Here is a 17,901-nt window from a genome sequence, read left to right as displayed (position 1 = left end):
GGCAGTGTCTGGGGATCGAGCACCAACTCAGGAGTCCAGAATGCGGTTGAGGTCTGCTCCTATGGTTGTGGTGGCTTTGGGCAAGCGCCTAAACTCTCTGCTGCAGCACCCCCTCTGTTACGGGGGGCAATACAGGACTTGCCTTTCTAGGGGGTGGTGTGGATAACACGCAAGGTTCTTGTAAAACAGCCCAGTGCTGATTGGAGGACCCAGTGCTTCGTTTAATTCCATGTAGGTTTTGCTCATCACTACCTTCAGTTAGCCTTTTGTTGGAGCAGAGTTAGGAAAACAATGGCAGGGCTTTGTGTCTATGTGGTTTCAGGCCCCTGGCCTCTTAGAGTTCAGGTGACAGAGGTGGGAACCACACCCCAGGAGCGCAGGCCTGACGTCCTTGGCCAGACGTGTGTGCCCTGGTGGTCCTGAGCTTTGGATGGTGCCCGGGGATGTACTCTGTCCCATAGCCTGTCACCCTGGGACCTCCTGTACAGCCTTTTTCTGTGAAGTCTGAGTCACCCTTCCCAGCTTGCTGGTTTGACCTTCACAGGAACTGTCTTTCCTAGGCTCCCAGCCAGGATTGGCCAGTGGGAGCATTGGGCAGGAGATTAGGTGGAGGGAGGAAGGAGGAGCCAGGACCTTGCTTTCGTCCCACTTTGGTAGGAGTTTTATGACAATGGCTGTGTTTCCCCCGTGGTCCCAGTTCTTTCTGGGCAGCCCCTGACATAGTTCTGGTTTACGTGCACTGACCTTTTTCTGGATTCTTGGTGGGGGGGAGGTTGCCTACCTGCCATGCTGACTAGGGTGTTTGCTCCTTAGTGCACCATCACTGACGTGCCCCACTGTCAGCGTGGAATCCCTCTGGATGCAATACCTAGAGTGTTCCTGGCGCCCTGATGGGACCCTGACAGATCCCCTAATTGTAAACGGTTTCTCCAGGGGCCGTGACTACATTATGGCTGCAGTGTTATCCCAAACCTTTTCCAAGGCCTGTTGCCACCACTGGCCCCCTCTGTTTCTAGGATGCTATAGTGCTTCATCATTGCGTGTTGATTGTAGGCTCCTCTGTATGTCCCTGGGAAACATCTGTACTTAGGACACAGGTGGCCAGTTGTAAGCTTCATGGTAAGGATCACCATTATAGCCCTGTACCCAATGGAGTAAAGATTCAGTCGATATTTGTTGAAAGAACGATAAAGCATGAATAGATTGCTAATCACTGGACACATTTCAAGCACCAGCCATTCAGTTAACATACCCCAGTGCTCCACCTGACAGAGGTGTAGCATTAATTCAAGCTGGTTGTATACCCAGCATGATTCTGAGGTAGTTCTCACAGCGACCCTATGGAATGCAGGTGCTCAATGCCCTGTTTTCTGGATGAGGAACCTGAGGCACAGAGAGATGAAGTTGATGGGAGCTGCACAGCTGATTGGTGACTGCACTAGGGGTAGAATCCCAGGCTGACAGGCTCCAGAGCCATCAGCTATACAACCCACAAGAACAGCGTGTCTCATCTTCAGCGTGTGAGGCAGACGTGGAACTCCCGAGTAAAATACTGGCACCTGGATTTCAGATGATTGGGGCTTGTCCAGGGTTCCAGGTGGGTCAGGGTTAAGCATCTGTCAATATAATTTGCCACATCAGGAAGCCAGAGGAGAACCCTGTTATCTTCACTGATGTGAAGCAAGGCAGTTGAGAAAACATCTTTGCTGATTTTTAAAAATAAAAACCTTAACTAGGAACTAAAAAGATTTCCCTAATACAGAGAGCAAATTAGAATAGCAGTTAGCATTATTTTCAGTGAGGAGATGTGTTCCCATTATAATCGGAAGAGGCAACCAAGCCGACACTGCAATAGTATTGGACATTTTTATGGAAGCTTTAGAGAAAAACATAATCAAATAGAACGATGTGATTACCTATCAATGATGATTACTGGGCTTAGAAAACCCAAGGGAATAGACTCAAATAATTATAAATAAGGATAACTAAGTAGCTAATTGTACAAAAAATATTTGCATATATCACAGGGGTAGCTTTTCTACTTAGAATAATCAGAAAAACAATAATGGAAAATAGATCTCACTCATGATGGCAATAAAAGTAGTAAAGTATCTCAGGATCACCAGTGACACACATGCAGGGCCTAGATAAGGCCCTGTTTACAGCTTACTATGTACCTGGATGCAACACTCAATTCTGTTAATTTACATCTTTTATTCAATTCCTTTAAAATCCCAAAGGAACTTTTTAAAAGAAAAAAACCACCTGTCCGTTTTAAGTTCATCTGGAAGAATAACTTAGTTAAAATCTACATGCAGACTTTGATAAGGGGGAGGGAGAGATAAGGGGGCAGGGAGACCACTGTGCTGGTGACCCAGACACTGCTGAGGAGTGTCGGTGATGAAAGTCGGCCAGTGCTCTGGTGGAGAGCAGGCCAGCTAGACAGGTGGGGCCGGCTGGAGCAGAGGCATGCAGGCCGGTAAGCGAAGGATGCACGGTCCAACAGTGGTTCCGGTAATGTTGGTTTACTCTTCAGGAAGACTAATGGTGGATTTCTTACATGCTTTCTCCCCTGTAGGTCCACCACCCAGGGAAAACCACTTCCAGCGTTTTGATGTTAAACATTTTCCCATGTGTATAAACTACACCTGTTACTTATTTTGAAGAAATGATAACACATATATTTTTATCTGCTTTTTGCTATTAAACATGAATATTTTTTCTTGTGAATAAATATGATTGTGGTTTATCCTTTAATAGCCGTGTAGGACTGAACACATCAGGAACTATAAAAGCATTAAGCCCCAGTGTCCTCCACCATCCAGGATATGTAACGGGTCCAGCCTCCCATCCTGAGGAGAGTTGGGGAATAGTAACTCGGATAGTTCACTGTGTTCTGTGGTTCAGTGAGGATCCCCAGCAGAGAAAGCCTGCATGAGCCCAAAGTTATCAGGTCCCCCGACCCCCGATGCACCTGCTGGGGGGGAAGTGACACATTGGAGTCAGTGGTATGCAGGATTGAGAGCTGACCGTATTCAGCGCAGAGCCCTCCCGGGGCGGGGATGCCACGTGCTTGGGTTGCCACTGGGTTCTGTGGCTGTCAGCATAGGGGCATCTTCAGATGGTGTGCGGGCAGAGCTCTTTGCCTGAGCCAGGCTGTGTGCTGCTGGCCCCACCTGTGGGGGTACGCTGTGAGGTGAGGTCACGCTGCAGCACGGTTCACAGATGAATCGGTGGGGACTCAGGGTGCGCAGTGGCGTACTCCAGCTCACTTGGCTATTCCATGCCCAAATGTCTTTTAGGTCTCCTTCACGGAAGCTGACTTGCTGGCTGGCTTTACGCTTCTTTCCTCTCCCTGCTCTTTCAGGTTATCTAGGAACAATCCAGTGTTTCAGGTAAATGTTGAGATTACTGAAGCAAAATTAAGTCACTGTGAAGATGACTTGCCCTCTTAAGGTTTTCTGGATCTCCACTGTGAGAAAGAAATTTTTTATGTTTCTTGACATTGGTCTATGAGTTAAGTTGGTCACATACATGTAGTGCCATGGCATCTTTTACTAGTGAGGACAGCTGCGTGGCCATCATGGGGTCGTGTGTAGAGACCGTGTGTTGGCTTTAAGCCTTCCAGCATCCGTGGCTTAGTGGGCTTGATAGCTGACTCAGGAAGGGTGTGATTTTCAGCCATTGTACCGGTGATGGCACACTAGCAGAAGGCCCAGTGTACTGTCTGGGATCATGTGACCCAGCAGCCTGCCCCGAGGGCACCGGCAGGTCAAGGTGTTTTTTCCCCTGAGCGGGGAGTCTGGAGGCCAGGGGCAGGGCGCTCAGTGCATCAGCTCAGGTTCCCCTCTCCTGGCCCTGCCTTCTTCCCTCGGAGCTTTCTCAGGGTACTGATGCACAGTGTTCAGCCTGGCCTCCAGGACCTTGGGCGGACGAGAAGACTTTGAAGGGGAGGCGAGCATGGTCTTCCATGAAAGGAATCCGCCTTCCCATTGTCATCTTCCATTTGTAATCTTGGAGACCGTGCATTTGGGTCCGGGACTTCTGCAGGCTCTCCTGTCCGCCTTCCCTTCACGACAGTGAGTCCTTCCCCACCACCAAGCTCCCTGTGGCGCAGCACCCTGGGGCGTGTATAAAAGTAGTCTTCCAGAGCCCCAGACCCAGGACACTTCAGAGTGCTGGCTTCAGGGAGGCGCCTTGTATGGATTCATTCATACAGGCATCAAGACCACCTTGGGACTCTGCGGCCAGCTTGGCCTTCCTCCTGTACCAGTTTTCCTAGGAGGGCGTGTTGAGATGTTCTGAAATGAGATACAGTATAGGGGGGTCTGGGGGTGTCAGCCCTCACCTTTCCCACCCTTCTGCTCTTGCCCTAGCAGGAACTGCTTTTATTTATTTATTTTTAAAGATTTTATTTATTTATTTGATAGAGACACAAGACAGAGAGGGAACACAAGCAGGGGGAGTGGGAGAGGGAGAAGCAGGCTTCCCGCCCAGCAGGGAGCCCAATGCGGGGCTCAATCCCAGGACCCCGGGATCATGACCTGAGCCGAAGGCAGGCGCTCAACGACTGAGCCACCCAGGCGCCCCAGCAGGAACTGCTTTTAAGGAGAGTCCCACGAGAGCAGCAGTATTCATGTATGTAAGCCTGAGCAGTTCCTTTTAGCGATGAACATTTCACCCCAGGAAGAGTTGTTAACCGGAGAAGGTGCTAGAGCACTTGCGGTTATGGGGTAGTGATTCTTCTCAGTGTAACTGTGGCATCTGCAGGACTGCCAGATTGTCAGGTGCCGGATGAAGGGACAGGTTGAAAAGAGAATGTGATGCAGTGTGTGTGCTCATACAGTAATTAGAACCAGTTTAGCTTATGATGTGTTACCAAGTATTCTAACTTCTACCAAGTCCGTCTTACTTCCTGCCTCGTACATCCTTTTAACAAAAATAAATTATATTCTGGTTACTGACTACTTTTTCAGCAGTGTATACTATTTTTTATGGAAACCTATAATGCTGCTCTCTGGCAAAATTAAGTGGGTTCTATTTCTGATTTTGATCACATGATTTGTACTTAATTTCCCCGTCGTTTATAGCATACGTGCTAGCACACATGTAGTGAAGGGGCACAAGGCTTTGACCATTCTTGCTTCATGGGTAACAGAGAGTATGATCTACACGGCTTTCATTGAATCATTATGAAATAAATGAGAAATGGCTCAGAATGATCATTTTTATCTTACAAAGCTAGATAATAAGCATTAGATATACATATTTAAATCCTGCTTTTATAAAAGTAGCTTAAAAAGATACATTACTTGATGCTTTCCTTAGTTGATCTCATAGTGGTTTCCATAATATACCTTGAACCATGTTTCAGTATGTTCATTTGAACTGAAAAATGAAATTGGACCTTTCGTGGGGAAGAAGCGCCGTCCTAACATACAGACTGCCCATGCTGTGTGGGCTCTGTGGCACGGTTCCCCCTAAGCTGCAGCTCAAAGTGCTGTAGTTGTGATGAAATGACATTTAAAGCACACGAGCATTTGCTTGTGCTCTCTCTGACAAATGAATGAATAAAATCTTAAAAAAAAAATCCTCAAAAAAAAAAATAAATTATTTTTTTAATTGGCAAAAAGGTATGAGCTCCATGTCTGAGTCTAGCAATGAGTAGTACTGACCCACAGCCCCACGAGCCTCCTGGAAAACAGGCAGTCCCACTGTTCTCCATGCATTCTCCGTACAGTGTTGCTTTTGATATTTCATTATTATCAAAGTTTCTAATAGGTTTTGTTATTCTGGTTGGGTTTGCATTACTAATAATTGCAACAGTAACTTGATTTTTCACATGAAGATTTCAACCCCTAGAAAAGATATTTTTTAAAACTAGAATTTTAATTTATGTACATGTTTTTATCACAGGGAAATATGTAGGGTAATAAAAGACTTCAAAGCATAACAACACATTCAGGTAAAGAGCCAGAGTTGAGCGGAGTAGCGTGCATGTTCAGGGAGAATAGCAAGTGACGTGGAGTTTCTTACTGTTAAAGAAGAGTGAGCGGATCCCGGACCCTAGCCCCTCACCTTGCTTGCTCACCCTAGTCCTAGCCCTGGTCTGCTGTCCTGAAGCTGCAGAGCGCTGGGGAGAAGCATGGACGACAGCCAGAGCTAATCCATCTCAGGAGGGGACTGGGGTCCCTGAGGCAGAGAAGCTGGCAGACGTACTCAAAGCTATAATGGAACTACGTTTCCCTGCAGTGAAGGGGACACCGAATGTGCTCCCTGGAAAACCGAGACTTGCCGCCGAGGTGAAGAACCCCTCAGGCGCCCAGGAAGGAAGTAGCAGGCTGTGGCCTGGCACCACGGCTTACAGCGCCCCCCAGAGCGGAGTCTGTCAAGTGCCGAGGGTTAAGGAGCCGTGACCCCAGGGTTTCATGGCAGCCAGGCTCTCCGGTGCGTGCTGCGGCCGCGGACAGCCCTGCGTGTGAGTGCTCTTAAGCCCTCACTTTGTGAGCCCTGCTATTAAGGGGAGACGCCGCGAGGGCGATGGGCAGGAGCAAGCGGGCAGCGGCGCGGGGCGCACACGGAACACAGCGCACAGCTCGGGAGCGGGGACCTCTAGGCCGGTGTTGGCATCAAGACCGAAGGTGAACTTGCTGTAACAGAGGTGGCTCGTCCTGTGTGTCAGAACCAACCATTCCTGCTTAAAATGGAAACTTCGAGTACAAAAACCTACACAAAGAATGCAGCCTCTCTTTTCCCTTTAACGTTAGGTCATTAGATACTTTCACGAAGACGTATTTTCTAGAAGTTCAGCACATCCTTCAGTTTCACTTGTTCCTTTTCATTTTATTCAACAAAAATCAAATGCTTTTATTCAACAAAAATCAAATGCTTTTATTCTCGTCAACTTGTATAATGTTCACTGTAAAATTGTCTTTATGAAGTCATTCACGTATGCATCTCCCGGGCTTTCTGGACACAGCTGTCACAGCACCTGAAATTCCCTGGCACTTACTAGGACCCAGGCACTGTTCTAAACTTGCGTCACATATCTACTTAATCCTTCCAAAACTTTGAGGTAGGGAGTATTGTTCCCATTTCACGGGGAGGGAACACTGAGGCCAGAACTTAGATTGCTTGTCCAAGGTCAGGTAGCAGAGTCAGGGGTGGAGCCAGGATTTGAATCCAGGCCACTGGTCTTTGGGATTTCGTGCTGCTCACAAACCACGTGACTGTCAGAGAAACCCTTTCTGGGTGTCCAGATTGTTTGTTTCTTCTTTGTACTTCGTTATTTTAGAAAGCATATTTTTATGAAATCAACGAAGCGATGACTTTTGAAGAGGAAGCTGGACAGAAAACAGCCTGAAGGATTTGGCAGCTTATTTAAGCACACGCCGAGGGGCCCAAGGGTGGGATGTGTTGGCCGGTTTCCTTCCCTTGTTCCTTTTCTGCGATTGTGCAGCTCTGCCTGGTAGTTGTGCTCCATGGTGTTGGGGATCTCCTGTGTGCCTCCCATTCTTGGGGTTGCAGGGTAAGGAGGAGCCTCTGCCCCCGTGAAATGGGCACCCGGGGTCTGATCGCTGAATGTCCAGAAGACACGTAGGTAAGTTTGCTACGCTTTCTAATCAAAATCTTGTTTTTTTCCACCTCTTAAGCCCGTGACTCTCCCTGTTGACTAGTTTGAAGTCTGCAGGGCTGTACACAGTGACGGTGGGGAGGCTGTGTCCCGAGTGTGGCCTCGGTGAGGCACGGTACACGGCATGTGTTGGTTTGTTTCATCGCAGGAGCCTCGGGGTCCGCTCAGAGGACAATGAAAGATGGCAAGGTCAGTCCTACTCACTTCCACACAAGCCAGACTGGCTGGTTGTGTGGGAACCTTGTGGTGCCTAGCGGAGGTCTGCCAGGACCAGCTCCAGCGGCCGGCGTGCAGTGCGTTCAGGTCCAGCTACTGCAGGTAAGAGCCAGCAAGCCCAAAGGACGCTGGTCATGGGGCGGGAGCTGGGGGCTAGGCTTCGGGCCGCGTCTCCCTGAGCCTTCACCCCTCCAGTACTCTTCCTCTTGGGAACTGCCCCCCAACCTGCTTCTGACCATCCCAAGTCCGGGATGATGTCTCTGTCACCCCAGCTCCTTCCTTCCTCCCACCCTCTCCTGCTCTATTTGTCCGAGCTTTCGTCTTTACTAGGATTGACACTTCCGTGTCCCCATGCCCCCTGTGTCTGGTGCCCCGTGAAGTGGAGGTGCCGGGCCCCGCTCCGGCCTCAGGCTGTTCAGGCTGCCCACGTGAGCCACGGGATGCCTCTCACGGCCCCGCCCCTCCCCAGACCCCAGGGCTCGTTTCAGGGCAGGGGTGAAGGGGTTTGCTCACACGGCTTGGCAGTCCTGTGTCTGGGGAGCGCTCGCAGTGCAGCCGAGGATATAGCCTTTACGTGTTAAAGATGCTGGCTCCCCCCGCCCTTCTCTACAAGATGAGCCCCTCGCAGGCAGGCCAGCCACCTCCTAGACTGTTCCCTGGGGCTCAGCAGATGCGTGCAGCTGGCAGCCACTCCCTGAGCTCGCTCACCAGACACATTGACCACAGCTTTGTGTGCGCTTTTGTTTGCAGTCTCATTTTTGAGGGACCGGAAGAGGGACAATAAATTAGGACTGTTTGGGGAGAGAAGAAGTGTAGAAACTGAGGATATGTAGCTCTGACCTGGCCTGATCACATGTCACCTCTTCCCTGAGGATCTCCTGGGGCCATAGTGTACCATGTACGTGGGAAGGCACAGAGATATCCGAGGACTTCTGAGTGCCGAGCTGACTCCGAAGAGGAGGGTGGCCAGATCCTTGGGGTCTGCAGTGCTGGGAGAGCCTCATCGAGGAGACAGGACCGAGCTGGCTGTGAAGTCTGAAAGGGGTGGGGAGGGCCTGGGTAGAAGGGCTTGGGGAGGGCCAGGAAGATGGGGCCAGTGAGCAGCCTTGCTCTTACAGAAAACAAGAAGCTAATGTGAGCATTTGGTGGGGGTGGGGCCTAGGGAGACTGGTCTGCAGAGGTGAGCAGGAAAGCAGGTCTCTTCTTTCCAGGTGTGGGGCCAGGGGGTTGGAGCAGTAAAGAGGTCAGGGCTCTCCCAAGATGGGGGCTTGTGGAGGGTGGGGGTAGGGGCAGCAGAGCCCTTCTGAACGTGGTCACAGCCGGCAGGCGAGACGTGGGGAAGGCAGGACTGGAGGTTCTAACACGGGCACGTCAAGGAAGCTGGTACCCATGCAGAAAAGGTGCTCATCGGAAGGGGAGAACCTGCTATTTAAGAGACACCTAATTGAAGGCGTGAACTTTGAGGTGGAGAAAACTCACTTTTAATTTTCCACCTTTCCCTGACCAGTTAGTATTGTCTTGGGCAAGTTACTTAAGTACTTTGGGCCTCAGTTTTATTGTCTCTGAAGTGGGAATGATAGTGCTCAGCACAGAAGCTTCTTGACACTGGGGAAGGGCTGGGTGATGCTGATGCCTACGGTGGCACCGGGAGGCTAGTGGCGGCTGTGACCGCCGCGGGCTGGGTGTGCAGATGAAAGCTGAAGTGTTCGATGGTGTCCCTTTTCTTACTTGCATGATTATCAGGGGCCTAGGAGCTTCCCCCTCTCCAGAGACCTGTGATCTTTTGTCCCTTCCAGCTTGACCAGGGGTTGGGGCGGAGGTGGGCCTTCTCGTGCACCGTGAGGTGGCCACTGGAGAGCCAGAGGGCCCTCAACGAGGGCACCAGGAACCTCCGCCAGAGTTCAGGAACAGCCTACAGGAGGGAAATCGGGGCCTAGGCTGAGGGGAGGTATTGCGTGTGGGGGAGTTCGAGGGAAAGGGCCTGGGAGTGGGGAGCAGCCAGATGGCAGGTGGTGTGGGCCTCAAGCTGGGAACAAAGTGAGAGACTGAGGACCAGGAGGAGGGGTAAACAGCCCCCAGCCCCTGATTCCAGTGACTGCTGGGTCCTCACGCCTCACCTGGCTCCCCGCCTGGAATCCAGAGGGTGTGTTTCAGAGTAACGAGCACTCCTCAGGCCAAGGTGAGAAATGTGCTGTGCTTGGTAAATGAAACATGCCATTGCCTCCCCAGGACGACCCCTCAGGTGAAGCAGCCTCGCCATTGGTTCTCAGCCCGCAGCCTTCTGCCCTTCACCCCGTGTTCGCTGTTGATTTGCCTGTCTATGTCCTCCAGGTCTGGACGCCTTACAGCTCTTTGGGTTTGTTAGTAGGACTGTCATGATGCTTTTGGCTTTCTGAGGCTTGTCACTGAGGTGGGGCTCAAGTGGAGACTCATTGGGTTGGTTGCCAGGATGTTTTGCTGCTTTCTAGAAAAGGTTTTGGGTAAATGACCCAGAAATAAAAGACCAAGAATAAAGCTCAGATTTGCTCCCCATTGTAGCTCCTACTTATGAATCAGGTGAAATTTAATACACTCTTCAAATATTTTATATTTAGAAATTCTAGCCACGGGACACCTGGGTGGTTCAGTCAGTTAAGTGTCTGCCTTCAGCTCAGGTCGTGATCTCAGGGTCCTGGGCTTGAGTCCCACATCAGGCTCCCTGCTCAGTGGGGAGCCTGCTTCTTCCTCTCCCTCTGCCACTTCCCCCTGCTTGTGCTGTCTGACAAGCAAAATCTTTAAAAAATAAAATAAAATGCTCTTTGAAATATATATAAAAAAATTCTAGTCACTTTCTCCTGTGGGTAATAGGCTGGCCAGTTTTTTTTTTTTTTTTTTAAGATTTTATTTATTTATATGACAGAGAGAGACAGCAAGAACAGGAACACAAGCAGGGGGAGTGGGAGAGGGAGAAGCAGGCCTCCCGCTGAGCAGGGAGCCCGACGCGGGGCTCGATCCCAGGACCCTGGGATCATGACCTGAGCCGAAGGCAGACGCTTAACGACTGAGCCACCCAGGCGCCCGCCAGTTTTTGTTTTTAAAGCTTTATTTATTTGGGGCAGGAGGCAGGGGCAGAGGGAGAGGGAGAGGCAGAGAAACCCAAGAAGACTCTGCACTGATCGCAGAGCTCGACACGGGGCTCAGTCTCACAACCCTGAGATCAGACCTGAGTCAAAACCAAGAGTCGGCGCCCCTAGGCCAGCCAAGTTTTTAACCTATGGGAAAACAGACCCAGGAAATTTAGTTTGCTTAAGTAAGCAGATAAACCAAATATAGGTGGCAATGGGTAATTTAGATTTGGCTATAAAATAATAAAGTAGATAGCTTATCAAATTTCTAACAGTTCAGCCTTGAATATATTTTTTTTAAATCCCTACACATAGTAATTTTAGTTTTCTTGTATTCAAATTAGGCTGTTCAACGTTTTCCTTAAAACGTCAAAAATAAATATCAAGTAAAGTGCTGGTAGACAGAGGGGTGGGTGGGGCTCACAGATGGCTGGAGCAGGGGCTCCTTCAAATGCAGTTTGGGAACGTGCATTCAGAAAACCTCACGGATGTCGACTCCATTCTGCCTGGTATTCCCACTCATGAGATCGTTCTTAAAGAAATCTGGTAGTGTACAAATAACTGGCTAAAAAGTGTTCGCCATCGCCTTGAATCTAATGCTGTGGGGGTGTTCTTCTAGCAGAAGGAGGTGGCTTAGGTGGGCGGGGGCGTAGCCGCTGATGCTGCCCACAGGCGGTCAGGAACTGGGAGAGGCGCTTCCTCATACCGAACGGGGAAAGGGTTATGAATTAAACAAGGACAGTCACATTTCTGAGGAGACCTGCAACACAGTATCATTAAGTTCACTTTGCCTTCTTTTTGTTTATAGGAAAGTTTCTTTCTTCAAGGAACATATGTGAAAATAAGGGGAAAACAAGTTCGCTTTAGGAAAGTGAGAGGTGCCCTGCGGGTTTTGATGCTGGTGTGTGCGGCCGCGGTGCTGCCTTCTGGGAGGTGGTCCTGCGCCGCCCGAGCCCCCAGCTCTGCTGCTCACGACTCTGCTTGGTTTTTCAGGAGGTGCTTCCTACAGCTGGAGGGGCTCCCGGGCCGGAGGAGGTGCAGTGTGCAGGGAGCACCATCAACCTTCGGGACCTGCAGTGACAGCGACCCTCTGCCCCGGGGACAGTCTGTGGCCCCCGGACTCTGTTTCGTGGTCTTATAGGCCTGGGGGGGACCCCACTGGGTTTAAGCTCAGGAGGCTAGCTGAGTTCCTCGGAGACTTTTGGGCATGTTTCTCAAAAATGTTTTTCTTACACTTTATCAGGAACCAGTTTGGGGCAGCATTCGTTGAAATCGCCTTACATGAACGTGAGGCAAGGACTGCCCTCAGGGCAAAGGCACAGGCCTTTTCCGGACTTGGCGGTGCGCAGACATCCCTTGTCCCGTTTGATCTAAGCCATGGAGCCCCTGCTGTATTAGAAAAACAGACTTAGGCAGGAAGTAGGGTAGAGTATGGATTCTTTAGTCAAATAGGACTTCAACTGTAGTAAAAGCAAATGGGATCTTTCACCTTCCGTGTTTTAGCGTTTGGCCTGAGAGAGATCTAGAAACTGTTTCCCCTTTCTGAGAGCTGTTTCCCAGCCCCTTGGGTGGTGGTTGTGGTTGGGCTGATTCTGTCACCCCATAGGGCAGAAGTGATCCTATTGTCTTAGTGAAGCCAAATTCGAATCCCTGTTTTGGCAGAGCAGGCAGGCAGCTCGTATGAGGGGAAGGAGATGGGAGTGCAGAGGGGGACACTGGGGCCCTGGTAGCGAGCCCTCCACAGAGAGGCCAAATTTGAAGCTCCTAATTTGGGGATGCTAGAGGTAAAACTTTACATTTTTCTAACTTCTGCATTTGGGCGTTCATGTTTAATAATAATTTGTCCAGGTTCTACAGTCAGGGCCTGAGTACTCTGCGCTACGTGTAGGACAGTGAGAGTGGCTTGTACATGCTCGTCGTGGCCGCAGACGTGCAGGTACTGTGTCACCGTGTATTTTCGCAGAGCACGGTCGGTCCTGCACAGGAGGCGAGCGGATAACCTCGCACGTGTTTGTTTGTTGGCGAGACGGGCCACACGGTCACTTAGAAATGCTGTTGTTCGCCTTGTGCCTTTGAGGCTTATGTTGATTCAGATGCTGTTTTTGTTCTTGGACTTGGAATTGTCCAAACTCTGCCTGTTCTATGTTTCTTCATTTCTTGAGTTTTTGGCCTTGGGCTTTTGGAAATGACCCCAGCATTCGGTGGTGAGTCCTCTCTCTTTCCTGCTCTGAGGTGCTGTCTGTCCAGGGTGCTTCTCTACCCAGAGGAACTCGGTCTCCATTTATAAACAGTTTTTACCCACAGAACTCTGTGCTGCATCACAGACTAAAGTTTTGTGTCCACCTGGCCCCTCCGCCTCCAGGTCTCCCAGCCTCCCTACACCAGGAGCCAGTCTGCCTGCCAGGGTGACCGTGGGGGCCGGGTGGCCTGGTGGCCACACTGCACTGTCCTGATGGGAGGAGGGGCCGGGCCAGGGAATGATCTCTCTGGGTTGGGTCGTTGGAACTTTCCTCGGAACGTCCCCTGGGAATGTCCACCACCATGATGTGATTGGTACTGGCTGTCAGTTTTCTGGGCACTGGGTTCCCTGGTGGCGTGGGCCCAACTTGTAGTACAAATGAATAAAAGTTTTTGTATAGTCATGTGATGACGGTGTCGCTTGGCTTTACTTCACGGAAGTGTGTGTAGTGTGGGCGTCATGTTTTGTGTTCAGTCAGTAGTGAGAACTCTCTCATCCGCCTATAACTTGCTGCCTCCTTTTCTTGTGGAATTGGCCTTCGTGTCTCAAAGCAGCCACCTTACCTGAGGGCCAGGATGGGCTCCTTCCTCGAGCATGGGCTTGGGGTTCAGGGATTAGAGGGCAGGGTGTGGATGTTGGAACCAGCCTGCTTCCTTAAACGGGCCATCGGGCCACCAATGAGGGGGAGTTTATTTCACGCGAGTACGGAAATGTACAGTGGGAGGCCGGGAGGGGCATGGGGACATGGTGACAGCCGCCACGGGCCAGCTCACTCGGCCCCTGCTTCCTGCTGTGTCCTCGGCGCCGGAAGCCTAGGTGAAGAACAGCAGCTCCTCCTCCTTGTCCTTGTCTACCACCACGTGCTCAGGCTCCTCCTTTGCTTTGAGAGCTGGGGGCCGGGAGCGACTCACCAGTCTCCTGCCCCTCTGCAGAGCAAGCGGACTCTGTAAGCTGTGCCTGGAAGCTGGTGAGCTGGGGCTGTGGGGCCCAGGGGACGTCCCGGCCTCCCCTGTCAGCCCGCGGGCTCAGGGCTGGAGCTGCCCTGAAATGACTCGGGAGGGAGTCTCCCCAGCATTTCCAGAGCCTGTTCCCTGGGCTGTGGGCCCCTAGATGGATGTGTGTTGTGGCGCGCAGCTGGAAACACGGGGAAGTACCCGGCTAAACAGGGAGCCCACTTCCTTCGCTCCAGGGATTTAAGGGGAGACCCTACGGTGTGTGCCGTCCCCGTGGGACAGCGTGGAGAGCGCTGCTCTATTCAGAGAGCAGCCCCGCAGCCTAATCTGTCTGCCAGGGGCTGAATCCAGGCTCGGGCCTGCTTTAGGGAGCACACCTGCTGCCAAGGCCAGAAGGAAGTGACTGTTCTAGCCTGTTCCCTGGGGGGGCGGTCAGGGGGAGCACTAGTGATGGGTGATGAGCCGGAGTGATGGGGTCTGGCTGGGGTGTCAGTGGTATGGTGGGACCCTGCGGGGGCTGAGCTGCACCCTGCGGAGGCTGGGAGGATGCTAGCCAGGTCAGTCACCCACTGGGAGTGCGTGTGCAGGAGGGCAGGCAGACCCAGGGGAGGACCAGCAGAGGAAGCAGGTCCTGAGGGGTAGCAGGGCTGGCGGGCTAGGAACAGGAGACCCTGCTCTATCCTGGCCTTACTCGGATGGCCCCATCTTTCTTTCCCCCAGCACCTCAGCAATTAGCACCTGCAAGGGGGGTGAACCGGGCTTGGCTGCAGGCCCCCAGCCCCTCCCAGCCCCACTGTGCCTGGTCATGGGGCCCTTCCCCAGCCAGTGACTCCCCGGGGCCACCCTGCCCACCTTCTTCTTGATCTCAGCCTGGGCCCGGGCCTGGGCCCGCTGCAGACGCTCCTCCTGCAGCCGCTTCTGCATCAAGACCTTCTCTTCCCGGAGTCTGGGTGCCGGGGGTAGCACAAGACGGATTAAAGACTGGAGGCACCTGGGGAAGCTCCCAGATCCCCTTCCCAGTTCCTCATGTGCAGCCATCAGGCCATGGCCCTCCCTGTAGGAGAAAACTCCCCTCTCCTCTCCACCCTTCCCTGCCAGGCCAGGTTGGCTTCTGCTCTTGTTCTTGGGGGTTCCCAGCTCAGCTCCATCAGCTCCTACCCCTTGGAGGCCCACGTTCCTTGGTCCCCATCCCTGGTCACTGGTCGCCCTGTGTGTCTTCTGGTCATCAAACCTTTGCCCAGTACCTGCTCCCACCCGGGTGTAGGACAGGCGACACAGAGGAAGAGCCCCTGTGCTTGTGGGAGAGGCAAATGGCTCTTTGCAGATGTCTCAGGGCCCTGCATGGAGTGAACTGGGCAGCCCCCAGGTCAGAGGAGCCAGTGGGTCTGTGGGGAGCTCCCTGGGCCTCCCCTAGGAGGATGGGTCCATGCTGCCTGTGTCCAGCATTCTGACACTGCCAAGTGTTCCTGCCTGCCTCTGCCACGAAACTGGGCTTCCTCAGCTTCTCCCCGAGTTTGCATCGTCCCTCCCCTGGGCTCTGGCAGTGCCAGTCTCTCCCTCTCCAATCCAGCAGGGAAAATGGCCATCGATGTCCCTTGTCCTTGGGGTGAGGCCATGCTGTCTCACCCTCACTTTGGCTCCTGGGGTCCCTGAGTCCACATCATCCCTCCCTCCAGGAGAGGGGCTGCCCTCCCTGGGGCTAAGTTTGGTGCCCTCTCTGGAAGACCCCTGGCTTTGTCTCAGCATGGAGCACCAGGGTCCTGTCTTCCTTGGTTTGGGAGCTCTTTGAGGACAGGTCTGTGTCTGACCTCGCCCTCGGGCCCAGCCTGGGCCAGCCCAAGCAGGAGCAGGGCTGTGGAGGGCGTCCTCGCCCTCAGGGCCCTCCCTACTGCGTAAGGCGTGAGGCGCCCGTTAGACCACGCGGGGTCAGGCAGGGGCCTGGGCTCTCACCTCATGCGGCGCTCCTTCTCCTTGGCCTTCTCAGCCTCCTCGATCTTGATCTGGGGTACGCGCTCCAGGTTCTCAAGCAGCTCATGCAGGTGGTGCTCAATGACGGTCAGCATGTGCACGGTGCCCAGGTTGGACTCCTGCTGGGTGCCAATGCAGTGCTGGTAGACATCCAGCACCTTGCGGTTCAGGCTTGCCAGCAGCTTGTCCTGCGAGGGAGGCAGGCCGGCAGAGGGGTCACATGGGCCTCTGGCCGCACCCAGTGCCCTTGCCATGATGTGGCTGACCTCCCTGAACCCTGCCCAGCACACTCAGCAAGCATGGGAAAAGCAGCTTGGACACTTGGATTTTTCTTGACCAGAGCTGCCCTTGCCCTCCTGTGGTCAGCCAGACCCAGGGTTCCAGCCACCACTGGGGCTCTACCCCAGCTGCCTTGGTGTGTCCATGGGGCCCAGTCACCTCCTCCGGGGCCCTGTTCTGCCCCTGCACTGACCTCAGCTCCCCACAGGACCCTGTCCTGTGAGCTGCTTTCTGTGTGGCCCAGGGCAGATGAACTCCCCTCTCTGAGCCTGTTCTGACATTCAGAAAGCTAACACTCCCTACCACATGGAGTGGGCATGAGGATTGCATGAGGAACAGCAGACAGACAGGCTCAGGTCAGGAGTGGGGCACAGCCAGCGCCCAGTGAGTCTGTCTGTCTGACAGGCGGCGGGTGCGCCAGCCTGCGTGTTGTGGCGTCCTACGTACCTGGCCCGGCCTGGCACACAGTAGGTGCTCAACAGTAGTTTGAATGAATTAGGAAGCTGGGACCGTACCTATGGCCCCGAGGGCACTGTCAGGAAGGGTGCGCACTGCACCCTGGAACATTCCTGGCCCTCTGTGCCCTCAGAATTCTCTCACTCTTTCAGGCTGTCTTGGGGACATGCCTTTTCCTCCTGGCAGGGTCACCTTCAGACACTTTGTGTTGAAGAAACAGATGTATTTGCTGAATGAAAGAAGGAAGGAAAGGAGGGGGTGTGCTGGGCAGCTGAACGGCCAAGGGGCATAAATACACAGGGTGGCTCCAGTTTGGGGACCAAGGGCCTTCTCCAGCCAGTGCCCTTCAGTCAGGCCTACAGAGCCTGGAAGGTGGTAGGGGGCACTGGGTGCTCCCACATGTGCTCTTATCACCCTCACTCCCTCCATGCCCGCTGCCCACTGGCTGCTGATTGGGGGCCTACCTCCTGATCGCCCTTGTACTCGCCGAAGTGGAAGACTCGGGCTTTGAGCTCCAGCTCGGCAGCCATCTCCTCCTCCTTGGTGATGGACATCATCAGTGTGGTGACCCACTGCTTCAGCTGGTTGACCTCCCTGTCCCTGGATGGGGGACGGGCAGGGCCCTGCCCACTCAGTGCAGCTCTGGGCACTTCACCTCTCTGAGCCTTACTGCCCCGCCACTGTCCTGAGGGCTAAGGGGCCATGACTGCAAAGTGTCTGCGTGCCCAGGGGCCAGAGATGCTGCTGAGATGCAGGACTAAGATTTAAGATCTTTAAAAATCAACACTACAAAAAAATAAGTAACAGCTTTATTGAGGTATAATTCACACACCTATAAAATTCTTTTAAAATGCACAATTCAGGGGGCGCCTGGGTGACTCAGTCCGTTAAGCATCAGACTCTTGATTTTGGCTCAGGTCATGATCTCAGGGTCATAAGATCAAGCCCTGCATCGGGCTCCATGCTTAGTGCGGAGTCTGCTTGGGATTCTCTCCCTCTCCCTCTGCCCCTCCCCCTGCTCGTGTGCTCTTTCTCTCTTAAATAAATAAGTAA

The 17,901-nt window shown here is 52.7% G+C and overlaps 2 protein-coding genes across 12 annotated transcripts in view; one reads left to right on the top strand and one right to left on the bottom strand.

Moving 5' to 3' along the window:
- ZXDC (ZXD family zinc finger C) overlaps window positions 1-17,901 on the top strand; it is an 82,877-nt gene that overhangs the window by 27,993 nt on the left and 36,983 nt on the right. For 2 of the 11 annotated variants that reach the window (XM_045904184.3, XM_045904183.3), the window contains 3 exons: window positions 7,782-7,951; window positions 10,079-10,205; window positions 11,947-13,600. The exons of 1 other annotated variant lie outside the window; for it this stretch is intronic. In XM_045904184.3, the coding sequence (XP_045760140.1) occupies window positions 7,782-7,951; window positions 10,079-10,205; window positions 11,947-12,365 (716 nt within the window). In that variant the 3' untranslated portion in view covers window positions 12,366-13,600. 8 more of the 11 variants (XM_045904186.3, XM_045904185.3, XM_064590996.1 and 5 more) reach the window with 6 other exon arrangements.
- CFAP100 (cilia and flagella associated protein 100) overlaps window positions 13,914-17,901 on the bottom strand; it is a 51,823-nt gene continuing 47,835 nt past the window's right edge. Inside the window, exons 14-17 of the mRNA XM_045904191.3 lie at window positions 17,313-17,448; window positions 16,096-16,301; window positions 14,998-15,091; window positions 13,914-14,118 (exon numbers count right to left, since the gene is read on the bottom strand). Coding sequence (XP_045760147.2) covers window positions 14,005-14,118; window positions 14,998-15,091; window positions 16,096-16,301; window positions 17,313-17,448 — 550 coding nt within the window. The 3' untranslated portion in view covers window positions 13,914-14,004. The remainder of the gene's footprint in view (window positions 14,119-14,997; window positions 15,092-16,095; window positions 16,302-17,312; window positions 17,449-17,901) is intronic.

This window comes from Mirounga angustirostris, unplaced genomic scaffold (genome assembly GCF_029215605.1).
Source record: "Mirounga angustirostris isolate CCGP_5_RB_7025 unplaced genomic scaffold, mMirAng1.0.hap1 SCAF_1, whole genome shotgun sequence".
Classification (NCBI taxonomy): domain Eukaryota; kingdom Metazoa; phylum Chordata; class Mammalia; order Carnivora; family Phocidae; genus Mirounga; species Mirounga angustirostris.
Note: the sequence above shows the minus strand (reverse complement) of the source record. Positions and strands in the feature narration are given on the sequence as shown.